This window comes from Dasypus novemcinctus, chromosome 10 (genome assembly GCF_030445035.2).
Source record: "Dasypus novemcinctus isolate mDasNov1 chromosome 10, mDasNov1.1.hap2, whole genome shotgun sequence".
NCBI lineage: Eukaryota > Metazoa > Chordata > Mammalia > Cingulata > Dasypodidae > Dasypus > Dasypus novemcinctus.
In genome coordinates, this window is record NC_080682.1 from 108057478 (window position 1) to 108083201 (window position 25724).

General features: G+C 54.7%; 1 protein-coding gene across 3 annotated transcripts; it reads right to left on the reverse strand.

Moving 5' to 3' along the window:
* Positions 1–4921: 4921 nt before the first annotated feature.
* On the reverse strand, positions 4922–22838 carry LOC111766644 (cyclic AMP-dependent transcription factor ATF-3-like). Of its 3 annotated transcripts, none has more exons than XR_009187696.2 (6): positions 21970–22838; positions 14243–14484; positions 11644–11735; positions 10540–10690; positions 9486–9615; positions 4922–8952 (listed from the first exon to the last, which is right to left on the reverse strand). XR_009187696.2 is itself a non-coding variant. In XM_071218270.1 (6 exons), the coding sequence occupies exons 1-2, from the start codon at positions 20973–20975 to the stop codon at positions 14250–14252; spliced, it is 420 nt and encodes a 139-aa protein (XP_071074371.1). In that variant the 5' UTR covers positions 20976–21118; the 3' UTR covers positions 4922–8952; positions 9486–9615; positions 10540–10690; positions 11644–11735; positions 14243–14249. The 3 variants fall into 3 exon arrangements, 2 of the variants coding, with proteins under 2 accessions (XP_071074371.1, XP_071074372.1); XM_071218270.1 differs by lacking the exon at positions 21970–22838 and adding an exon at positions 20791–21118; XM_071218271.1 differs by lacking the exons at positions 11644–11735; positions 21970–22838 and adding an exon at positions 20791–21118.
* Positions 22839–25724: the final 2886 nt, after the last annotated feature.

Below are 25724 nucleotides of genomic sequence, written 5' to 3' on the forward strand. Positions count from 1 at the left end.
CTCCTACACTTTGACTTATTGGACTTACTCCACTCAGCTAACATGGAGTTGAAGAAGGTCAACCACCACAACATGGAGCCTAGAGTGTCTACAACTAGAAGCGGGAAGAGTGCATCCAGTACCCATGTGGAATCTAAGCCCTCACTTGACATAGGTGTGCAATGGACACAACCAATCCAATGTCCACAGAGAAAATGTGGAATGGGTGTGGGAACGGTAGCCATGGGGGCTGCTGGGTATGGGGAACGGGAGGAGGAGATGAGATGTGGAGGCATTTTTGGGACATGGAGTTGTCCTGGATAGTGCTTCACAGACAATTACGGGACACTGTAGATCCCCCCAGGGCCCACTGGATGGAACGTGAGAGAGTCTGGGCTATGATGTGGACCATTGACTATGGGGTGCAGTGATGCTCAGAGATGAACTTAACAGGTGCAATGGATGTATCACGATGATGGGAGAGAGTGTTGCTGTGGGGGGAGTGGGGGGCGGGGGTGGTGGGGTTGAATGGGACCTCATATATATTTTTTAATGTAATTAAAAAATAATAATAATAAATAAATATTTTTAAAAAATAAAATAAAATACATATTCCAAAAAATAAATAAATAAATAAAGATACATGCTATCGCAATAAGGGTCTATCTAGTTAATCCAGGACAATCTCCTTATCTCAAGATCTTTAACTGAATTACATCTGCAAGGACTTTTTTCTTTCTTTCTCCATGATAAGGTAATGTTCACAGGTTCCAGGAATTAGGGTGCAGATACCTCTTACAGGGCCATTTTCCAGCCCACCACAGATACCAAAAAAGTTAGGCATCCTCCTGAACCTCAGATTCCTCATCTGGAAGTTTACATCTGCAAAGGTATGTAAATCGGGCAGGATGATCTGCCCCTGTGCCGCCAGGAGGGAAGGGAGGAGCCTGAAGAGCTCCTTGTCCTGGGCAGGTGAGTCCTGACACCACCTCTTTGTCCACATATGCCTCCTCTCCAGGTGGGCTGGGGCCACAGTGACCATGTGGTAGTAAAGAGAAAGGCACAGAGGACCGGGGATCTGGAGGTCTGCATGTGAAAATCCCAACTGTTACCAAATCGCCCTGTAACCTTGAGCACGTCACTTGCCCTGTCCCAGATACAGTGTGATTGCAAGACGTGCGTGTACACTGGCCCTGCCCTTGGACATGTGTGCTGGCCCTGCCCTGGCACGTGCGTGCTCACCCTGCCCTGGCCCATGTGTGCTGGCCCTGCCCTGGGAGGGGGCTGGAGTGGGAGCTCCCAGGTCCTTCTCCCCTGAGAAGCTGAGATTACAGGATGTGGCTAAAGTACCTCAGTCCCTCCCAGTAACAAAGATGCATTTTAACTGGAGCCCCCTGGAGGGCTGTGGCTGCTGCAGGGGTGGGGTGGCAGGGAGCCTCCTTTGTTTCTCTCTCCCTTGGTCGAGCCTCATTAGTCTAGACCAGGGGTCAGCAAACTACAGCCTGTGCTTGTGTGACCTGTGAGCTAAGAATGGTTTCTACAGAAGAACATCGGCAACTGATTTGTTGATAAGCAACAGTAACTCTGAACTGCAATGAAATGCCTTTACCCCCCAAAAGAATTTCATTCTTCACATTAGTAGCCATGTATTACCAAAAAAACCTGCATTCGATCATTATTTATTTTGAAATTCATCGATTCAAATTTTGTAGAAATTTGTCCCCTCTCTTGTTAAGAAGAAGCTCAATTTTGCCTCCTGGCCTGCAAAGCATCTTCCTGCCCCCATTTAATCAGTCACAATCTCAAATCCTGCTTAAACCATTCCCAAACCCACTCCCCACTTTGCAGCCAGAGGCACTTTCCAAACGTGGAAGCTGACCCTGTCATCCCTGATTAGAACTTCCCAGCGGCCTCTTGGGCTCCTGGCCCTCCCCCACCTGCCTCCTGCCTTGCCCGCAGCTGCTCCCTACTCCCCAGCCATGCTGAAATTCCTCCAGCTTCTCGGTGCCCCTTGCTTCCATGGCCTCCAGAGTTTTGCACAAGTGTTCCCTCTGCCTGAAATGCCTTTTACCCTACTCACTATCACCCAAGCCTAATTCCCATTTGTCTTCAAAAAGTCATTTCAGAAATCACCTCCCCCAGGAAGTCTTCCCTGATCCACCTCTCTCCAGGCTGGTACGTGCTTCCTCTGGGCTTCCCGGGCCGCTTTCCTTCTGCCCTAGCACTGGTCACACTGTTTCAATGCCCGTGACCTCCAGCAGGCTGGGAGCCCCTCGAGAGCAGGGGCCGGGCCGACTGGGCCCTGATGTCCCTGCTGGCCACTGGCTGTGCTCCTGCTGGCGCCTGCCATTTGGGGAGAAGCAGGCCAAGGCTGGGGCTGGGGGCCAGAAGCCCCGAGTGTCAGCCCTTGTCTTCCCTGGCCCGCAGAGCCTCCCCTGGTGAAGGGAGCAGGGGCCCTGGCCCCGACAGTCTTTGGCCTGGCCAAAGGTGGGTGTGGACCCCGGGGCTGGGCGTGTGGTGGAGGAGCTTCTAGACGCCTTTATCAGTCCCACCCCAGACAGGCTCGAGCCTGGGTTCTGGGACCGGCGTCATCTGGGCTGTCCCAGCCAAAGGTCAGTCCTCAGTGCCCAGCTGCAGCAGGCCTGGCCCTGGCCCCTGCCCGGCCACCCCCCTGCCCTCCCCTCCCCCAAAAGCCAGACAGAAGGACCTCAGCTGGCCATGCTGTACGCGCGTGTGCGTGTCTGAGGTTCTGTCTCAGGAGAGTACCTGTGCGGTGTACGGGCTTGGGACGGTGCGTGTACCCCTGTGCCCGGGTCAGTGTGCCCGCGTGCGCCCAGGTGCGTGCTTCCACATGCATGTTCACACAAGTGCGTTCTTGTCCCCGTGTGCCCTGACTGTGCGTGACTCTGTGCATGCGTGCTGGCAGGACTTCAGAGGGCGGAGGAGAGTCAAGCTGCCTTGGCCCTGCCCAGCTGTGACACCCGTTTCCCGGGGGCTCCCTGGCCATGTACCTGCCATGCTTACACCGACGCTCCTGCTCAGGCCACATGTTCTAGACTCCCAGTGTACACGTGCCCTCAGCCCTTCTCTCATCAACCCAGCGCTTCTGGGAGACCCGGAATCCTGAAATAATCGGCTGACTCCTGAGGGAGTTACAGGGATACCCGGGGCCCTACCAGACCCCCTTTTACCATTTCTGTGCCCCTCCTCCAGCCCCTGACTGCATCGGCGACTCTCGGGCTGCTGAAGGCGCTGTTCCTCCTGTGCAGAGCGCTCCCCCTCCTCCCACCCCTCCAGGTGAGCCTGAGCCAAGGCTGCCCGCGCGAGGGCAGCTGCCTTGCTGTGGATGGAACAAGCTCTGGCATCTACCTGGCGCTGCAGAACGCCCCTTCCGGGTCAGGCGGAGGCTGCACCTGGCTGCTGCTCTCCCCGCGCGGCCTCCCCACTCCCGCAGCTCTTTTTCCTGGGCGCCTTTCCTTAACAAACACGGGCCCAGTGAAGCCTCCTCTCCGCGTCTGCTTCCAGGGAGCCCAGCCAAGGCAGGAAGGATGGGCTTAGAAGCCACCATGCCCAATGCTGCCCCGCAAGCCCTGCGTGCAGGGACCGTGAGGCCCGCGCGGGCCGTGCGCCTTCAGGGGCTCCTGCTCTGTGGCGGTATCGGCAGCCCCCAGCTCTGCTGCCCACCCCTTAGCCCCCCCAGCCCGCCACCCTCTGCAACTACCCCCACAGCCCGGGGTAGGCAGCTTCCTGGAGGCCGCTTGGGTCTTCTCTGCTGGGGCTGTCCCTCCATCTCTCCTTGGAAAATGAAGGCCGAAAGCAGGGGAAAGGCTTTCAAGAGTGGCGTCAGCAAGGCAAGATTTCATCTGCCAACACTCCTCACCAATCTGTCTTCCGGGGTGCACAGCTAGGAGGCAGGTGGGGCTCCAGCTGGCAAAATCTAGACCTTCTCATTCTCAGACGGGGCCCTGGGTGGTCAAAAGGACCCTGCTATGGGAGAGCTGGGTGCCAACAGCAACTCTGCCATCACCTTCTGAACAGCTTTCAGGGAGGCAGTGGAGCTTCTGATGGACTCAGTTTCCCCATTTATGAGATGCCGGCAAGGAGCCCAGTGAGGACAGCATTTCAGAGCACAAGCGTCAAGCCTCAGAGCTGCTCTCACAGGCATGGCGCTCTGAACGAACGCGCCAGTTACTCCACCCCTCTGCACCTTAGTTTCCTCATCTGTCAACTGCAGGTGCCCATAGGACTCAGCTCATGGGATCTTCCCAGGGGTAAATGGGATAAGGTGCTCAAGGCACTTGGCAGGTCCTCAGCATACCCTGAGCTTTGGAAGTGGGTGGCTCTTGTCCTTGCTACACTCCGTCCCAGTGTTGTAACAACTAGCTTGACCCCGAGGCCTCGTTACTTGACACAGTTCCCATGCTTGGCAAAAATCAAAGGACATTGCACAACGGAGACTATTCAGAGGGAGAGTTTAAGGGGTTTCCCTTTTCCCTGTCCCACCTGTGCTGACTCCAACACCTCCCCTAGCTTCAGAAAGAAGACACAGAGTCCCCAGGGGCTCCAGGCACAGGGCTGGTGCCAGTGGGTCCTCCGGGCAGATGGGCTAGGCTGGGCAGGTGTGTGTGAGGGACAAGATCAGCAGAAGAGCACAGCCAAACCCTGTTTCCTTTCCATTTACTAAAGCAGGGAGAAATAAGGCAAACTTAATCTTTCCCCACCAGCCTTCATTCAGAAAGGTGTTTGTTTGTTTGTTTGCTTTGTTTTCATTTTTCAATCTGTGTAAGAATTGGGTGTGAAGTATGAGATGGTTAACACTTGTTTACTGGTAGTTTCCTAGTTTCCTATGTGCCTGGCCCTGTGCTGGCCTGGAGCTCGGGGGGAACGCAAGGCTCAACACCAACTCTGAAGATTTAGGATTCAAAAAGCCTGGGCACCAATGGAAGAGAAAATTCTTCATTTATTCATTCAACAAAACTTTCCAGACCCTGTCAGGCCCAGGGGGCCAGGAAACAGCAATGGAGGACCCCCACGCATGAGAGCTGGGAGGGGAAAGAAGCAGGCACGACCACCTGCCACCCTGACTTTCCTGCCCTCTGCCTCTCTGCTTAGCCCACTACCACCCACCCTCTAACAGAGGAAGGCACACGCTGCTGTGTACATCTACAGGCTGGGGCTCGCGAGCTGTGGGAAGTGCACTGCACAGAGTCTGGATCCTGTGTTTAGACTAGTTTTACCCATTATTACTAGGTAAGCTTGAGCTAAACTCTTGCCCTCTTTGGATCTCACTCTGCTAATGTCAAGTTGGGATGGACAATATCAGATATGCACACCCTAAGAGGCCCTTGTCATGGCTAAATTAGATCATGAGTGTGAACAAACTTTGACTCTGAACTTGAGGTCTCCGATTACCTACATTTTGAGATTTGTAATTGACATAAATAAGTAGATAACAATACTTTGGGGCTCACAGCTCCAAAGCCACCCTCCAATTCCCTCCCCAGCCTGCTCCCTCATATACATCCCAACAGCCCCAAACCCCACTCTACAGAGAGACACTTAGGTCCAGACTTGGCCAAGGACTGAACCAAAGTCACACAGAAAGAGTCCTGCCCTCTCCTACCCAGGTGAATCACGTCATTAATTATCCTACCCCAGTCTTCATACATACACTCACATAAATAAATAAAAACTTCATAGCATCCCAAATAGTCAGGACCGAAAGGACTCTTAGAGACCATCAGTATTAATAGTAATACTAATGGTGGTACTTTTACTACTACTACTATTACTATTACTAATGATGATGATGATGATGATGATGATGATAGCAGCTAAGGCTATGTGCCAGGCATTATAAGGGCTTTATATGGGGACTTTATTAATAGTAGTAGATGTTATTGTTTTATTTAGTAGTAGATTTTATTATCTACCTTCAACAGATTTGGTAACTGAGGCACAGAGAGGTTAGGTGACTTGGTAAAGGCAGAGACTGGCAGACTGGATATAAAAGCATGGCCATACTATATGCTGTTTACAAGGAACTCACCCTAAAACCAAAGACACAAATAGGTTAAAAGTGAAAGAATGGAAAAAAATATCCACGCAAATAACCAAAAGAGAGTCAAAATGGTATACTAATATCAGATAAAATAGACTTGAAGTCAATAATTGCTACAAGGGATAAAAAGGACACTATATATTGATAAAATGGTAAATTCATCAAGATGATATAACAATTTAAAACATATACATGCCTAAAGCAGAGCCCCAAAATGTCTGATGCAAACACTGACAGATTTGAAGGGAGAAATAGACAGCTCTACTTAAGTACGAGACTTCAGTATACCACTATCAGTGATGGACAGGACAGCTAGACAGAAGATCAATAAGGAAATAGAGGACTTAACTATAATATAAATCAACCAAACTTAAAAGCTGTAATAGAACACTTGACCCAGCAGCAGCAGAATACACATACTTCCCAAGGACACATGAATCATTCTCTAGAATAGACCATATGTTGGGTCACAAAACATGTCTCAATAAAATTTAAAAATAATGAAATCATGCAAATCTTCTCTGGCGATAATAGACATAACAGATAGAAGCTAGAAATCAATAATAGTGAAGTATGGAAAATTCACAAATATGTGGAAATTAAACAATATATCCTTTAATATCCAATGGATCAAAGAAGAAATCACAAGGGACTTTAGGAAATATCTTGAGATGAATGAAAACAAAACAAAACACAACATACCAAAATTTATGGGATACAGCAAAGACAAATGAAGAAGGATGTAAAATCAGTAGCTTATCATTACACCTGCAAGAACTAGAAAAAGAACTAACTAAACCCAAGGTGAGCAGAAGAAAGGAAATAGAGATTAGAGCAGAGCTATATGAAATAGAAAAGAGAAAAATAATAGAGAAAATCAATGTGATAGTTAATTTTATGCACCATCTTGGATAAGTTATGGTCTCCGTTGTTTGGCCAATGGACATAGAGAGCAGACAATTGGTGGTGGGTGGAGACAGAGGAGATAAATAAATCAGTCTTTAAAAAAAAAAAGAAGGTGGCTTGCCTAGGGCAGCAAGAGAGGAGAGGACTGTTTCCAGGTTGGTTAGTGATGTCGGTGGGTGTGTTTCTTGGTGTGGCCATACATACATACATTCTTCCACAAAAGGTCCACCTAGCCAGAAATACCAGGTCTCCTCGGTTTCACAACCCACCATACCCAAAAGCCTGGGTGAGGATGAGGTGGCTCCGAGACATTCAGCCAAAGGCTGACTTTATGTTACTTCTTAATATTATCCTGTCAGATCCAACACTCTCTTCAGGCTGCCAGGGTCTTCTGATCCTGGTTATCTCTTCCAGAACATGTACTTTCCTTCCCTGCTTTGTAGCTCCTGCATGCCCTGAGTCAATATCCTGCAGGCCAGTGATAAAAACACAACACAACAACAAACTCCCAGGGCCAGGCTGGGGGTGGAGCCTGGAGTAGCCAGGAAAGCCCCACTCTAGGATTAGCCCCCTCCTGAGGCAGGTACTTCCCCCTGCCGGACTCCTCCTGGGCCAGCTGCTCAGTCGCTGAGCTCAGCCTGGGAACCAGCAATGCTGTCAGAAAGGGAACTGGCACCCCGAGGCTACTCCGTGGTGACTCAACCCCAGCTCTGATAAGCAATGCTTCCCTTTCTCGAGGGCCACAGAACACCCTCCAGAGTATACAGTTTGTACCGTAGACCTCAGAATCTGGACAGGACTTTGCAGCTGTTACGGAGCATGAGCTCTGGAGTCAGCCACTAGCAGACGCGTGACCCTGGGCAAGTTATGTAACCTCTCTGCGTGCCTCAATTTCTTCATCTGTACAATGGGACTAATGAGAAAATCTACTTCATAGGGCTGTGAGGCTTAAATAAATCCACAAGTGTAAAGTATCTAGAATAGTGACCGGCACGTGGTAACTACTCACTAAAGTTCAGCAACTGTTATTACTTGCTGCGGATATGAAACCTGCAGTGTCTCCTCGCAGAGAAATCAGGACCGTACTGGCCCCCTTCTAGGAGCAGCCATGGGATACTTTCTCCAACTGAACAGCATCCCCCAGAGGTTACAGATTCCACCTGAGGGTTCTCTTAGACGCATGCCCACGCTCACTTGCAGGGGCCTCACAACAAAGCCCGACAGCAGTGATTCTCAGAGCGTGGCCTTCAAACCAAGGGCATCAGCATCTCCTGGGAACTTGTTACAAATGCAAATTCTCGGGCCCCACCCCAGACTTACTGAAACAGAAACTGGAAGGGTGGGCCCAGCAAGTGTTGTTCTGGCAAGGTGATTCTGATGCACACTGAAGTTTGAGAACCACTGCAGTGTAGCACAGCATAGTGATTTATTCAGGTCGCTGCAGCCCTTCTCTTTTCTTCTTATGTTACAACCATTGTGCCCAGAAGTACATCCCCAGAGGGCAAGCTCCCCAAGAGCAGAGCAGAGTCTCGCCCATCTCTGCCCCTGCGCACGAGGCACCCTGGGTCGACAGTAGGGGGCTCTGCTTAAGAGCCTGGCCTTGTGGAGCGAGCAGAGGAGTGGAGCCCAGAGAGGAATGAGTCCCGGGAAAGGAGGAACCCAGAAAGCCTGAGCCCAGGCAGGCGGCAGCCTTCTTGCTGCAGCACAAGGCAACAGCTTCTAGCCCAAATAAATGCCCTTTATACAAGCTGAGAGATTCCTGGTGTTTGCACCAGCGCCCCTTTGGCTGACTCGTACCGGGGCACCTTCACTCGCTTTCTGCTGGGCCATGAGGGTGGGTAGGTGGGGAGGGGAGGCAGAGCGAGCAGGAGGGGCCGGGAAGCACTCACTTACTGCAGGCACTCCGTCTTCCCCTTCCTGTTTTAGCACTTGACCACTGCAATCTCATTCCTTTCCTGTCTTTCATCTTCTCCGTCTTTCATCTTCTCCAGGGGCTCTACAAAATCCTAAAAGCACATGCTTAATGGGGGCAAAGAATGCCAGGCATCAGCTGCCACGTCATACCCACTGCCTTTTTTTTTTTTAAGATTTATTTAATCCCCCCCCTCCCCGGTTGTCTGTTCTCTGTCTCCATTTGCTGCATCTTGTTTCTTTGTCCGCTTCTGTTGTCGTTAGCAACACAGGAAGTGTGGGCCGCGCCATTTCTGGGCAGGCTGCACTTTCTTTCATGCTGGGCGGCTCTCCTTACAGGCGCACTCCTTGCGCGTGGGGCTCCCCTACGCGGGGGACACCCCTGCGTGGCAGGGCACTCATTGCGCACATCAGCACTGCGCATGGGCCAGCTCCACACGGGGCAAGGAGGCCCGGGGTTTGAACCGCGGACCTCCCATGTGGTAGACTGATGCCCTAACCACTGGGCCAAGTCCGTTTCCCCCCACTACCTTTTACTACCACAGCAAATAAGGCAGCCCTAGTGCTCAGGGACCTGGGGGCGGGGTGGGTAGCTCTAGACTTTTGTGTGAAACCCTTCCGCACACACCTGCATGCTGGAGAATGAATAATGAAGGTATCAAAGAACTGCTCGTTGAAATTACACTGGTGGGAGTGGAAGCAGCTCAAGTGGTTGGACTCTCGCCTCCCACACAGGAGGGCTCAGGTCCCGGTGCCTCCTAAAGAAGAGGAGCCGACAATGAGGAGACAGACAAGGGAGCCATCGGGTGGCAAGGGGCAGAATAAAAATAATTTTTAAATATTCTTTAAAAAAATTACATTGGTGATATTAGTCGAACAAAGTTTAGCTTATTCTAATAATGCATTTGGATGTTGAAATGAGTTTGATCAGTCAAACTGATGGCTCCTGGCACTAACTGTGGTCACTTAGAGCAGGAGACGATGTGTTTGTGAGCGTGGCCCTGCCCCAGAGCCAGGAACGTCCTCGGGAGCACCCCCAGCCGGCCTCCCCTGCCTCTGGCTTGGCTGAGGTCTCTGCCCTGAGCCAAGGACAGCCCCGTTCCCTGCTCTCCACCCTGGCCTGTCCCGGTACCCTCCCCTCCAACTCTGGTGATACCCAAGCAGCTGCTGAGGACCAGAACCCCAAGCCCACTCCCAACCCAGGCCTGGGTACCACCTGTGGAGGTGAAGTCCACCACCCATTGTCCCATCTAACAGTAGAGTGAGCCCCTCCCCCGTGCCCCCTGAGGATCCCTGGGGGTCCTCAGAGGACAAACCCTGCCCTGCTTTAGGGTCTGGTCCTCCACGAGTGCGTCGGGGCCTGAACTCCCCCAGGACCGATGGGGCTCAGACACCACGATCCCCTCCGGAAGGGTTGTTTCCCTTCTCCTTGGAATTCAACAGTGAGCCGCCTTTGCCTGGATGGAGGTGGAGGGCCTCGCAGTTTAGAGAAACACGGCCTGGGGGAAGACGCGAGAGGAGTCCACCTTTACATTTCAGACCCAGAACCGCACAGGCCTCGGTCAGGACTGAGGCCCAGCCGGCCTTGACTCAGCCTCACTGCTCACTAGGCACTGAGGCAAGTCACCAGCCTCTGCCGAGCCTGCGTCCTCTCTAACACGGGACTCGACAATGTGACCTACCTCTTGCGACTGTCGTGGGAGTCGAATCCGTTAACAGGCTCTGAACCAGGTCTGCTTCTAGTGAGTGCGATGTAAGTGTCAGTCATTCTTATTATTAGCATCGCCATCAGCGTCTTCATCGGGAATCCAATTCCAGCCTTTCCTTTCACCCCTGCAGATATCAGGATAGGAGGATGACACAGGGTCTTCTCCCACGAGGAAGTGCTTGAACATAGAGCAAAGCTCAGAGGCACAGGCTGTCAGATTTGGAAAAGGCTTTCTGAAGACCATCGAGTTCAGCTTCCTCATTTTATGGGTGAGGAAACTGAGGCACAGAGTAGGCAGTGGCAATGTGCCAGGGATGCCCCAGGAATCACCGGCCCATGCAGCAGGCCAGCAGGTGACAAAACCAGGATGCAAAGCCAGGCCTTCAGCTCCTCATCCTGTGTTGTCCCCACACACCACTCCCCTCGGCCACCCTCCCCCTTCGGAGCCAGCCCCTCCATCTGCCAGCTTCCCGGAGGTGCCTGGAATCCAGGAAACTGGCTCGTTTGGCCCAAATGACTGCCGATGGGTTTCACGGCTCAGTGTTTTACTTTATTTATTTTCTTATTTCTCTCCCCGTCCCTGCCCTCCTCCCCCACCCCACCCTAGTTGTCTTGCTCTCTGTTCCATTTGCTGTGTGTTCATCTGTGTCCACTTATATTCTTGTCAGTGACACCGGGCATCTGTCTTTTGGTTGCATCATCTTGCTGCGTCAGCTCTCCATGTGTGCAGCACCATTCCTGGGCAGGCTGCACTTTTTTCACACTGGGCAGCTCTCCTTATGGGCGCACTCCTTCCACCTGGGGCTCCCCTACACGGGGGAAACCCCTGCATGGCACAGCACTCCTTGTGCACATAAGCACTGCGCATGGGCCAGCTCATCATATGGGTCAAGAGGCCCTGGGTTTGAACCCTGGACCTCCCATGTGGTAGGTGGATGCTCTATCCATTGAGCCAAATCTGCTTCCTTCAGTGTTTTACTTTAAAATGAGAATTACAGCAACCAAGGTGACGAGAATATTCAAGTAGGTCAGTGGGAATGTTCTCTTCCCAATAGGAAAATTCACTTATTAAACTCACTTAAAATCACAAGATCACGGGAGCGAATGTGGCTCAAGACGTTGAGCTCCCACCTCCCACATGGGAGGCCCTAGGTTTGTTCCCGGTGCCTCCTGGAAAAACAACAAAAAAACAGACAATAAACAAAAAAACCAACTCAGGAAAGCCAATGTGGCTCAGTGGTTGAGTGCCAGCTTCCCACATATAAGGCCCCAGGTTCAATCCCCAGCCCAGGTATCTCAAAAAATTATAAATAAAAAAATTACAAGGTCACTTTGGTGAACACAGAATCAGAGCCGATGGGCTGGATGGCTTTAAGGAGCATTTCCATGAAGGCTGCCCACTTCTTCCTGTGGAGAACCCTCCAGTTAGCCTTCCAAAACGCTTTCCTTCCCTCTATGGGAAGTTTGTTTCCAATGTGTCCTGTCATCTCAACACATTTAATTAGAAAATTGGAATCTGAGTGCCCCGTGGTATGCTGGGCACTGTCCCTCATGGGACATTTTGTAGAAAGTCTGTCTCCTCCACGACCTCCTCTGAAGTTAATGGGACACAGCTAATGCCCATAACGACGCCTTATGGATACGGCATCATTTAGGTCACCCCAGCACCCACACATCGAGTGCCGACTACCAACCAGGCCCTTTGCTAGACTCTTAACAAGTATCGTCTCATTGAACCCTCAGGTCGATCCTAAGCTGGTGATCACTGCCACCCCCCAGGGTCACAAAGGTGCTGAACCCCTCTCCCCTCAAACTCAGTTCTGTTTGGCCACTGCACTCCCCCTCATCCAAAACGCGCCTGTCTTTGAACCGTCTTACATGGATCTTCAAGTTGAAATCATGAAGGAAAGTCCAATGAAATGACTGAGCGCTCAGCTCCTGCCACCCCGAGACGACAGCACCGCCAGCAGCCACCTGCCTGACTCGGTTACTCCCGGGGTCTTAGGAAAGGTGCCGAGTGGGGAGACTGAGGCACCGGACATGGGACTGAAGGGGGAGCAGCAACGGCACCGAGGCCATGAGCATCGCTGCAGGGCGCGCAGGGCTGCTGGTCTCTGCTCCGCTGTGGGCACCCGGGTCCCGCTGGTGATGAAATCCTCACCACACTCCATGCAGGCCCAGCAGGGGGTCTCACCCAGCGCCCTGGCTCTAACTACACGCTGATGCCTCCAGCTTTCCATCTCGGGCCCTGGCTCCCCTCTGAACTGCCCACCCACACACCCAGCTGCGCCCTGACACCCCTCCTGTGGGGCTGGACAGATGGACCTGGATGGCCCTCCTGCCCCGGTGCCCACCCAGCTTCCCCCAGTCTCCCAAGCCCAGCAGCAAACGGGCTTCATCCTTACCACTGCTCAGGCCAACACCTTGGCCGTCACCCTGAGTCCCCCCTTTCTCGTACCCTATGCCCAGGCTATCCGTAAATCAGCTGCACCTGCAAGAGCTCCGAATCCACCCTTCCAGCACCCCTCCTGCCCCCTCCTGCTCCACAGAGCTCCAAATCCACCCTTCCAGCACCCCTCCTGCCCCCTCCTGCTCCACAGAGCTCCTAATCCGCCCTTCCAGCACCCCTCCTGCCCCCCTCCTGATCCACAGAGCTCCTAATCCGCCCTTCCAGCACCCCTCCTGCCCCCCTCCTGATCCACAGAGCTCCTAATCCGCCCTTCCAGCACCCCTCCTGCCCCCCTCCTGCTCCCCCTTGCTCCCCAGCCCCCCTGTCTCCTGCCTGGATTGCTGCAATGTCTCTGTGCACTCCCTACCGTCTGTTCTCAAAATGCCAGCCAGGGCAGCCTGTTCAAAATACAACCAGATCACACCACCACTCTGCTCCCAAATGCTGCAATGGCGTCCTGTCTCACCCTGAGTAAAGGGTCACGTCTTTACAGTCTACAGGATCCAGCATGATCCACCCCCACTCACAACCTCAACTCGTACTCGGCTGCCCACCCTGCACTCCCCCCAGCCACCTGCTGCCCTCCGTGTGTGCCACCCCACCCCACCTCAGTGCCTCAGTGTCACTCTTCTGCCAAGCACCCACCTGGCTCCTTCCATCTCTCTGCTCAGGTCAAAGGTCACTGTCGGTGAGGCCTTCCCTGGCCTCCCGCCTCACCTCTGCCCCACTCTCCCTGCCCCTCCCCTGCTCTATTTTTCTCCACGCACTGGTCCCTCATATGCATGTACTTACCCATGTATTGTCTGTCTCCTCCTGGTAGAAGGTGAGCTTCCTGAGGCAGCGATTTAGTTTTATTCACCTGTACCTGCTCCACCTGGCACGTGGTGGGTGTGCACGTGGTGGATGTGCGCATGGTGGGTGTGCGCGTGCGCGTGGTGGGAGTGCGCGTGGTGGTTGTGCGCGGTGTGGTAGTGCGCATGGTGGTTGTGCGCGGTGTGGGAGTGCGCGTGGTGGTTGTGCGCGGTGTGGGAGTGCACGTGATGGGAGTGCACGTGGTGGGAGTGCGCTGGTGGGAGTGCGCGTGATGCGAGTGCGCATGGTGGGTGTGCGCGTGGTGGGAGTGCGCGTGGTGGTTGTGCGCGTGGTGGGAGTGCACGTGGTGGGAGTGCGCGTGGTGGGTGTACAATCGATACGTGCTGAAAGATCAGACCCCGGCTGTGGAACTGACCTCAGCTTCATGACGGACATCTGGAGGGGCTGTCGCTGGCGGTGACCGACTCCAGCGCAGAGGACAGCCAGTGGCAGAGGTGCTTGTTCTGGATGGTGAACCTCAGCTCTTCCTTGACAAAGGGTGTCAGGTTTGCAAAACCCTCAAGTACCAGTGACCCTGGAGGGCACAGGCAGGGCACGATGGCAGAGGCCCTGACTTCCGAGGCAGAGACCTGGCCTGGGTGTTGAGGCATCATTTTGCTGAAAGACACATCAAAACCCAAACTGCTTCAGGGGTTCTGAGGCGTGGGCTCAGGTCCCCCTGCCACCCCCACCCACAGAGGAAGGCCCGTCAGCCCCCAGGGCTGGTCTGTTTCCCCATTTCATGCCATCCTCATCTTGAGGGAAACAGGTTCTTCAAACACTCAGCTCGGCCACGTGGGTAAAATGCCTAATTGAAGTTGATGAGAGTTGGCATTTTAGGCTCTGCTGAACTCACAAGGGTGTGTTTTGGCTGGTGAGCATATATGCAAATGTAACCTCAAACTGTCTTTAAAACAGTAGTTATTTTTGCCCCCTAACCAGTGAGACCATTATGTAACCCCATTTTCAGTCTCTTTTTCAAAAGGAAAAGTGGAAGGTATCTAAAATCAAGTTGAATCTATCAGTGACTGGAAGACAAGGAGAAGGGGATCCTTGAGTTTAGCAAATACATCTCTGAAGCTTCTCTCTTAGGGAGTTGGGCCTAAATAAATGGGGATGAAGGAGACAACTGTAGCATGTTGTGTCATTCCGCACCCCCAGTCCTTGGGGGAAGTTGGGGGGACATAAGGGGACTAACAGCCCCTTTTTAAGGTTCAGGTTGGTGAAGCAAAGACTTCAGAGTAAGGAAAAATAAGGAGCCAAGGATTGGCATTTTGGGGGGTACTTTTCAGCCTGGGGTGAAAGGTTTGGACTGGGAACAGACGGGATACCCAAGCCTGGGTCTGCCACTAGGAGAGGTGGGACTTAGACCAGCTCCCCCAGTGCCCCGAGACTTGGAAGTCACCTGCTGGATGGCTGAGAGCTCCTTCGGCATCAGGCTCGAGTCTCCTCCATCGCCCTATCCCAGAGGCTGGCCCAGCCCCAGCTCGCAGCACCTCCTGAGCCTGGAGGTGGCCTGACCAAATCAAGTGGAGAGGGGGTGGTCAGGTCACACGGGCTCTGAGCTCCCGTCTACCTCTATCGTGCTCTAGCTCAAGGAACCCGAAGGGGCAATAAAAGGAAAGGAAGGGGAGAGATCGCAGCGGTTCCATGGTTTCTGTGAAAGAGACACCCATAAATCTCCCCCTGCCAGGGATGCCTTCAAAATGAAGAGGTGCTCATTTGGGGGACACTGGAATTGTCCTGGATGACATTGCAATGATGGGTACATTTTGTCAAAACCTATTAAAATTGTGCTGGGCAAAGTGTAAATGGTAATGTAAACCATAGTCCTTGGTTAGTACAATGCTCCCGTATGTGTCATCAATTGTAACAACGTACCACACTAATGTAGGATGCGCTGAAGTGGGAGAGCATGGGAGGGGCTGGGGTGGGGTATATGGGAGTCCCCCATAGTTTTGAAGTAACATTTATGTAATAGAAAGCTTCTTTAAAAATAAATATGTGTACACACGTATACATACATATACATATACAAGGTGAGCCAGCAGTGACCATTCCCCCTCATCCCTGCAGCTCTTGAGGGCAGGGAGTGAGGGGACTGCTGGGCAGGCAGTCTACTGGAGAGACCCTCGTGCCTGGGGACCTGCATTTCACGAGCTAAATCCAGCCATTCAGGAAGCCCTCTGGCAAGTCGCTGACATTTGCCTCCTTCGCAGCAGAAACCTCAGGGGCATCATCTCCCTTAATCCTCACGGGAGCCCAGTGAGTCAGGTCCTAGCCCATTTTACAGAGGAGGTAACGGGTTTAGACAAGCTGAACAATTTGCCCAAAGCCATACAGCTAATATGAAGCAGTGCCAGGATTGGGAATTAGGTTTGTTTGACTCTAAAGTTTATGCCCTTAAATTATAGAATTGTGCTAGATTGCACAAACAAACAAAACACCAGAGCAAATTAACTCTGGAGTGGGGCCAGGTGTGGGGAGGTGGGGGCCAGGTGTGGGGAGGTGGGGGCCAGGTGTGGGGAGGTGGCAGGCCTGGAGCTGACTCCGCGGGGGAGAGAGGGAAGGCGACACAGAGATCCCCGAGGAAAGGTGACTCCTGTTTAATGACGCGCCTGCCTCCGTGTCAGGTGCACCCTCGGCTGCTGCCTGCGTTCTGGGCTGTGCTGAGGCGGGTCTTTCATCCACAGGTTCCTAGACTGGGGTCAGGAGACCAGCTCTGAGGCCACTTCCTCAGTATGTGTCCAGGCACCCAGGATCCTGCCCTTCGCTGGCTTCTCTTTTTCCTCTGCTAACGAGGGCTAAGAGCAGCCATCCGATTTTCCCAGAGAGGTGGGGAGGAGCTGAACTAGCACGTGAGTGTGCTCTGGAAAGCCTCTGCCAACAGGAGGAGTGTTGTCACTGGCGCTCCCAGGGATCTCTCCAGGTAGCGCCGCCTCCCTGACACAGGCTGGGGGCTCCAGGCGGGAGGGTGGCCGGTCACCCTCTTTGATCTCCAGAGCTTCCAAAGAGAACGTCTGACCTCGAACTCCCCTTAAGATCTGAGGTACACTGAGGGAGGCAAGAATCCCAGGCCAGTGAATGCCAGTGACCATTCAGGTAACCCAGAAAATACCTGCAGTTCTCTCCCCAAGCCTCTTGTTGAGTCAGTTGAAGTTCTTCCACCAGTTTAATCCTATAATCTTAGGATGCTGGGGGATACCCCTCCCTGCTAGGTGGTAAATTCCTCCAAGAAACTAACCTTCTAAAGGCAGAGTCTTATGACTCTTCTCTGCTTTCATGTTTTCCTTCCCATCCCCACTTTATTAAAAAACAAATAGTCGAGAGATGGAATTCAAGCTACCACGGGGCTGGCCTGTGCTTGGAGCACTGGCTGGCTGCCTTCCACATGCGTAGCTTGAGCTCCCCTGCAGTCGAGTACAGTTCCATTTCTCCCAGCTAAGAGTCCTGAAACGCTATCTGGGCTTGGGGTTTACTGTTTGGGATAGATTTTCCCCTTCTCAGTGTAATCTGCAGTCCTGATGAAAGAAACTGAAGAATATCTGCATATGCAATGTTTTTGTGAGAAGTGTCAGGGATGCTTATTTAGAGATGGAAATGGATTGTGAAACTGTTAAAAAGCCTGTCAGAAAATAAAGCAGTTGTATCTAAGATTTGGGCTTTCTCTGCACTAAGCCAAAGCTTAGCCTCTTGGGATACTTTCTAGTTACTTCTTTTCTCTTAAAATACAACTCAGCCCAAACTCAGACTATATCTTTACATGGAAAGCAAAGTTAAATATCCAGACAGATTTTGAGAAAATTGAGGCCCTCCAACATCCCCCACATTGAAGAAAAAAAGCAATGTTTGGGAATCTTAGGTTTTCTGAATTGACTTCATTTAAGGAATTGCAGGGAATGAAAAAGAAAATCAGCTAAATATCAAAACACTATCCCACTTCACACTGAACTTAGTTGTTCAAGAATTTCAATTACGCTGACTTTCTACATTGATCTTAAAGTTGCTCAAACTTGCTACCAAAAACCTGCATTTACTTCTACTTCATTATCTCCAAGCAGAAATGGTGTCATATCATTGGCAGTTTCATCATTTTTAAGAAAGCGACACTTTACTCCTGCATTTCTTTAACTGGAAATCCAGCTCCCAAATTTTATTTCCTAGTGGCTACAGCTACATTGAATGTTCACTGTCAATGCCCATCCCTTTCCACTAAGCGCCACATGAAACCTCTAACAGTTGTGGGAAGCGGATGCTGGGCCTGCACACGCCCCATAGCCTGGCCCTTCTCCCAGGCCCCTCCAAGGCTGGAGGAGTAAGGCGTCAGCTCCAGAGATGCTGGCGGCCTCTCACCACCACGCAAACCCAGTGCCCACCCACAGGGGCTCCCCCTCCTGGGCCTCAGTCTCCTCAAGTGTAAAACAGACCAGTACCACCTGGCCCAGCTCCCTCCAGGCCGGCGTGAGGCTCATGTGAGATCTGTGAAGGTGGATTCACACCCTCACACTGGCAGCCGTTATTACTGGGGTTCTACTTTCCCCACTTAGGGGAACACATTCTTTTGGTTTCAGTGCAATTTAGTCCCATTAGTCAAGAATTAACTGGAACCTTCAAGAAATCCTGGTCAGTTCACAGCCTCTTTTGCTCTTCGATTGTCCTCCGGGTTCCTGGCACACCAGGTTAATCCCACCCCACCCCCACCATCCGCACGTTTCCCTCGTGTTTCCTACTTGAGAGAGAACCTCTTTCTCACCCAGTAAACCAGTTCTCCCTTGACAAGTTTCTGCGGTGGCCCTGCTACGCCCTTCCTCCCCTGCCCTCCTCCCCCGCCCAGGCAGCGCTTGAAGCCAGTGACTCTGTAGCGAGCTCAGCCCCTTGTGAAAGGAAGGAATCCCGGTGTCTATCCTACAGTCGTCTAGGTCAGATCCTAGGCCAGATCCAAAAACTGAGGCCCGAGGCCGTAAAGCCGGTGAGTGGCCCAGCCCAGGCTGACCAGCTAACTACAGTCTTTCCTTTCACCCATAACAGGGACTCACATGGTGAGGATCCACCAAGGAGGCAACCGGGGAACAGAGCCCCTGGCCAGGTAGGTGAGGGGCCACAACCTCGTCACCTGTGCCCACCACAGGGGAGACTTGGGCAGCACTAAGGACCATGGAAAGCCAGGGAGCTTAACAGAGGCTGAGAGGGAGGGGGGAGGGCAGACAGGAAGGGTTGAAGGCTCCCTCAGCCACACTTGGCCCTGGCTGTATCTTGTGCCGCTGGGGGCCTGTGCCACCTTCCATGCTGTCTCTGAAACCATCCAGGTAACAAGTGCAAGCCCCCCAGATACACCCCCACTCCCTCAGCCCCCCTCGGTCTAGGACAGCATCAAAGTAAGACCCTATAAGGTGTAGCATTACTCTACAACAAGTGATAAATGCAAAACAAGGGAGACAGTAATTCCAATTTCTCCTTCATTTCAAGTTGGGGAGACAGAAGCCCCAAACGGGTGAGGTGCCTTTCACCCACACTGAAATACGCTGCGTCGGGACACTACCCAGATTTTCTAGCTCCCAGTTATGCTTTGTTTCTTTGGCTCCATCAGGGATTTAGCACTTCTTTATTCGTAAGGAAGCATATGTGATTTAGGCAATGAAATTAGGGAAAAGAAACCGGTTAAGGGGGAGGGAATTGAGTAGATGGGGGATGGAAATGGAGAGAGGCGGGGGAGGAGAGAAGGAGCAGATGAGTGCAGAACCAGTCCAGTGGAAGGAAAGGGAGAAGGGAAGAGATGCCCTACAGAGACGTCCCCTTTCCCCCCTGCCTGAGGCTGGCCAGTGCCATCAGATAGAGACCCCCAGTTCTAGTCCCCTCACCGGCCCCCTTTCCTTCCCTGACTCCCCTCTGGAACCTGAGCATCTTCGGGTAGAAAGGACCTGAGTGGCTATCGCTCCAACAGCACATGTACTGGCGACAGGCAGAGGGGGCGGCCGAGTGTTACTACCCACCTTTCCCAGCTGGAGATACGGGGCTTCGAGGACAGCAAATGCAGTACAAGCTCGCAGGGTCGTGGCCACTGGACCATAAAGCCCTTCCCTCAATTATCTGAACAGCCGGCCCCACACAGTCGCTTCCCCGCGGTGGGCTCCATGGGAACACGGCCGAGAAATACGCGGACCCGAGAGGAAAACCCAGAGCGAGGGCACCGGTACCAGAGAAGCGCGAGCGAAGAGACTTGGGACAGGAAGTCCCAGGCCCAGGGAGCCCGACCCGAGCCTGTCCCGGGAGCCCGCTCCGCCTTCCTCCCCGGACAGCGACACGAACGCGCGCCACCTCCGAACGCATCCCGACTAACTTTGCCTTCCCGCTCCCCGCGCGGTCCTGCCACCCAGCGCCCCGGGGTGCTCAGGGCCACCCCCAGCGGCTGCGCCCGGGTCCGGCCGGCTCGCCCTTCCCCGTTCATCCGCTCGGCGCCTGCGGACGCGCTCCCGCGAAGCCCCGGCGCCCGCGCGCGTCTCCCGAGCCCGGAAAGGGTCAGCCCGCAGCGGCGGGGCCCGGCACGCAGCGAGGGATGGAGCCGCCGGGGACCCGAGGAGCCTCGGCTCCCCCGCGCACCCACCTGCCCTCGCCAGCAGCCAGCCGGGGAGGTGAACCCCGAGGCCCGAGAGCCGCGGCGCCCCGAGGTCGGCTGCGGCGCGGGCGCGCGCCCTCCGCGTCGCCAGGAACCTCTCTCCCCTCAAGTCCAAAGAGAAAGTTCTGTCACTTTTCCAGAAACTTTCGGAAGCTCCGAGAAGCGGCCGTGGCTGGGAAAAGTCCCGCCAGCGTCTTCCCAAGCCGAGGCTGGGGCGCAGGGCAGGGGTGGGCGGCGGGGTGGGCACAGGTTCCCAGGGCGCGCGGAGGCAGGGGCGCGCCGGGCTCTGGGCGCTGGCTGAGGGCGCTCACCTGCGGCTCCGCTCGGGGCGGCGGGGTTCCGCGGGCGCGCGGGGCGGCCGGCTGTCTGTCCCGCCGCCGATGGCCGAGGAGGCACGGCCCGCGCTGCCCGCCTGGTGCGCTCCGGCGGCGGCGCGGGAAGAGTGCGGTGCTGCGCGCCCTGGCTGCGTGCGGCTGCGGCTCGGAGCGCGGGGCATCACCCCTTTTATAGCCCGGGCCTGGCAGGCGCCCCTTACTCTGGGTTACCAGGCCCCGGCTGACATCATCTTATTAACAGTCCCCCTCCCCCCAACCAGCCCAAAGCTGCCGAACCCAGGAGGGCGGCCTGGGGGAGGGGCGGGGCGGGCTCGGGGCGGGGGGAGGCCTGGTGATGCAGAGGCGGGAGGAGCCGCCCCGCGCGCCCCGGGCTCCCACGCACCCGCCCGCCCGCCCTTTCCGTATCAGGCCCGCAGCCGCCCGGGCCCGCGGCCGGAGGTGAACACTAGCCGCTGCGTGTTCCAGGTATGAGCCAATGGTGCCAAGCGGCGACGTGACTCCACCGCGCGGGCATCTCTCCCTCCGCTAGGACCCCGGGGTCGGCGCGGCGGGGAGCCGGGGGGTCGGGTCCCGGCAGCCGCCCGCCCGAGGGGAGCCGGGCACGGGCGCAGCCTTTCTCTCCAACGCCGGCTGGCCTTCTGGAGCTTCAAGGAAACGACCCTCCGGCGCCCGCCCTCTCCTTCTCAAGCAGGGCGCGGGGTGGGGCGGGGACAGGAGGGGCCAGACTCCCGGTGGGACAGGTGCCTGAAGTCACACGCCGTGACGCTCCACCGTTACCCGCCTGGCGGGACCTGGTGACGGGGACCGCGGGAAGCCAGCCCGTTCACGCAAACACTGAAGGCAGCTCGCCGGCTTGGGCGTCGGCAGGCCCCGCTCACGCCACGCAAGTTCACACGCAGTAACGCCTCGGGGCTCACTGGGAACCCGATTCCGAGGTGATGGCGAGCGGTAGGACGGGGTCGGTTAGGATTTTTATATTTTAACCGCAAAGCGATTGAAACCGACAGGGAGATTACTGGTGAAAAGCACAGGAGGGTGGAAAGATGAGGAACCGGGCAGAGGGAAGAAAGAGGGAAGAAAGAGGGGTCCTCGCAGGCCGGGCCGCGCGGGGCCGGGGGTCACCCCGCAAGCGGCCAGCGATTAGGGAAAACTCACCGCCACCTTTCTAGGGGGTTCTGCGCCCAGGGCGGCTCCGGAAGGGACCCGCCTGGAAGCACTGGCCGCAGTCAGAGTGGGCCCGCGGGATCCCGCCGCGACTCGGGCCGAGGCCTGGGCAGAACTGGGTCTGAACCTTGAAAGGGCTTCCGGGTTCCGATTCCCCAGCCCGGCCTTCTCGGATGCGAGCGCGGAAGGACCAGGGACCTTCTCGACCTTCAGGACCACCAGATGTGGACCTGCGCGGGCCCGGACTTTGCGAGCGGGCCCTGCAGGGAGACCGAGGCAGTCGGGAGGGGTGGGGGCGCAGCGGAGGACAGCGACACCTGCCTGCTCCTGCCCCCGGGGGGAGGCGGCCGCGGGTGGAGCTTGGTAGTTTGGGGTAAGAACTCGAGAGGTCTGGGAGCCAGGGCTCGCCGCAGCCGCACCCCACCCGGCCTGCACAGCCTTGGTCGTTACGGTCGTCGCGGACCCGCGATTCCGGCGTTGGGGGGCACGAGGCCCCGGCATGTCACCCACGCACACACCCGCACGCACGCACACATGTCCCCCCGCCCCGGGAATCAGTTCCCCTCTTCCCAGCCCCGCTGACTGCGGAGCGGCCCGGCGCAGAGACCCCCTAGAGCTGCAGATAAAACCGGATCGCCCGCACCCGGGTTCCTCGCCTCCACACGCGAGCCTCGCCCCAAGTCCCCCCACTTCCCCAGAGCGTCGTCGGGCCGGAGATCCCGCGGAGGGTGGCCTTGGGAGACTCCCGGCCCCGCCGCCGGCGCGTCCGCAGCCCTGAGGTTCCACGCGGGAACTCCGGAGAATCTGCCCTGGTGCTGACCCGGTCTCCAGCCGCGTCGCGCGGGAAGCATAAGGCGGTGTATTTGCTGGACTCTTCGTCGGGGTAACAGCTCTCCCCGCCGCATCCTCCGCCCACACCCCCACACCTCCCCGCGCCCCGCCTCCCGCAATGGGCGGGCAGGTGAACCCCGGGCGTGTGCGCGCAACCCCGAGAACGCCGGGCGAGATCAGATGGAGAGACGTGTGTACATCCCAGTGGAAGTCAGCTGGGATTCTCTCCTTACCAGACCAACCTACCCTGGGCTATAGAGCGCCACTGTGGAGTGCAGCAAGGAGGTGGGGAGTCCCGTGGGAGCTTACTTCATCCTGCCAAACGCCTGCAGAGCTCTTTAACCAGATCACGTTTTCAACTATGATTCCAGCAACGCACCCAAGCCGGGGCTGTTGGGGGTTTGGCCCGTCCTTAAGGGGAATTACGCTTAGGAGTCAGAGAACACAAACAGACCCGGGTTCACTAAACAATGCTAAACAAGGGCAATTACGGCGGGAGAAGACGGCCACACGCTGTTGGTTATTTTTTTACTACCGTCTAATAATGCTTGCTTAGACTCTCCAGGTTACACCTCTACAGAAATGCTGCCAAGCGCCCAGGGAAGTCTGAGCCCGGCTTCCTCTGCTTCTCCTACTGAAAAAGTGACAGAGAAGTGCATTGCCATGTGAATGAAACTCTTATCCAAGGAAAACAAAACCTCCACCTGGCTGCCTCCCTACCCCCACCTCCCCTTCACCCCCCTCCGCCCGGTTCCCAGGAGATCAGCAAAATGCCTGCTGAATTGTAGAGAAACTGGGAAAGAGCAGCCGAAGGGAAACCTCACCCACCCCACCGCAAGCTCTCCGCCACGTGCAGGGAGGCTTGATAGCCTGGTCCTGGGCGTCCTCGTTTTGCACTGATTGATTTAATGCCACCGGTGGCCGAGTGCACTCATCACACACGCGGGCCATCCCGTCCTGCACAGGAGGGGCAAGGATGCTTCTCCACACGTAAGCAAAGATGCCTGCCCTGCCTTAGAAGGGAGCCCAGGCCAGAGTTACTTCAGGGGTTGATCCCCAGTGAAGGAGGGTTAAGCAGAGATTGAGTATCGCTGAGGTTTTACCAGGGAGCGCCGCCTGGGGCATCCACGTGCGCTTCAGCCTGCCTGGGTTTTGCCTGGGAGAGGTAAGAAGTGCAGACTCCATGCTGGGGCTTGTGCAAAAGGAAGGGGGAAAACTAAAAGGGAGGGGAAGAACTAGGCAGCTAAGAACAGTCCACTTGTGGCAACCAAATCTAAACACCAGAACACTGCAGGGAGCCAAAAGCAAATGAAAAAAGTAAAGTTCTAGGGATATTTAAAGGTTTTAGCGGTTTCTTCTCAGCCCAAAGCACAGTCCTTTCCCACCCGCTCCTGACTCCCATTATCCTGTTTTCCAAACACAGAAGATTGTACTTGCTCACCATGTGCTAGAAAGGCAAGGTAAACTCGAGTTAAAATCAGCCAGGGAAGCAGCAGGGAGCTGGCCGCCCTGCCCATCTGGCTCAAGCCACTTCGTCTCAGAACGGGGCTGGGGTGGGTTGGCTGCTGGATTCTGCCTTCCAAAGCCCACACTCGCTGTAAAGCCAGTTTGAATGTGGGGTTAAGGTCTCCTCAGGGCCTGCAGGGCAACTCTGCCAGGAAGCTCCGAGGTGCTGATTAAGCACCTAGTGGCTTTGTCACTTGGATAAGTCATTTCAATTTATGGGCTTAACTTTTCTCATCTGAAAAATGACACTAATAATGGCGTGGGTGGCTGGTGCAGGAACAGCTGGAGCAGGGCTTCCGCCTGCACTGCCAGGCCTAGCGCTCACGGGGCTCAGGCGGCCCCTCGGCCGTCACATCCCTGTGCCATCTCTAGTGGACGGCCTGGGTGCTACCGCGGGGGCGTCCCCTCAGTCTGCAGCAGAGCAGCTGCCTGGAGCCTGCTAGTGGGGATTCCCAGAACCTCAAGCCCTCAGCGCCAGGAGGACCCTGGAAGCATCTACTTCCGTCTTCCCCAAGCTGGCAGGAGGACACACCTGGGGGCGCCATTGCACCCCAGAGCCCCAGGGAAACAGGGGATCTTGCTGGAGTGTCTGTGTAAATTAATATGTGCTTAAAAGGATTGATTTAGATTATGCAAATATGGATCTATCCATATAAAAGTTGTACAAAAACTTAGTGGAAGAGAAGTTTTCAAATACATTTTGGACTTGAAAGTTATATTTCTGGGACCCTGGGGGGCAGGACATTAGTTCTCTCTCTTCTGCCTGTAAGTGTAAAAATAGTAACAGCAAATGTCTTTGTGGCACCCACTGTCCCACCCTCTGTTCCAAGCCCTTTACATGTAGTTGATGCCTTGAATCCACACAACATCCCTAAGACGTAAGGAAAACGAGCATCTCCACTTTACAGATGAGGACACTGAGGCACAGGAAGGTAAGTAACTTGCCAGTGAGGGGCAGAGCAGGATTCACACCCCGGCAGCCTGGCTCCTGAGTCTGGGTACTTCACCCTGATACATATGCCTCACAGCAAGTGCTCAGCGAAAAACCTGTGAAACTCTGAGGTGGCCCAGTGCCCTCATTTGATGGATGGGAAATTTATTTTATTTTTTATAATTTTTTGTCTTTATTTTTTAATGTTACGTTCAAAAAATATGAGGTCCCCATATACCCCCCACTCCCCTCACCCCACTCCTACCATAACAACAACCTCCTCCATCATTATGAGACATTCATTGCACTTGGTGAGCACATCTCTGAGCACTGCTGCACCACATGGTCAGTGGTCCCCATTATAGTTTATACTCTCCCCCAGTCCACCCAGTGGGCCATGGGAGGACATAACTGTCCCTGCAGCACCAGTAACTGTCCCTGCAGCACCACCCAGGAAAGCTCCAAGTCCCAAAAATGC

Bases quoted from the DNA above. Each gene is read 5' to 3' on its own strand.
- LOC111766644 (XM_071218271.1), bottom strand. From the start codon at position 20,975: ATGCCCCGCGCTCCGAGCCGCAGCCGCACGCAGCCAGGGCGCGCAGCA. The intron at 14,485-20,790 runs GTGAGCGCCCTC...TGTGTCTTTCAG, and splicing joins CGCCCCGAGCGGAGCCGCAG to CAAAATGATGCCTCAACACC.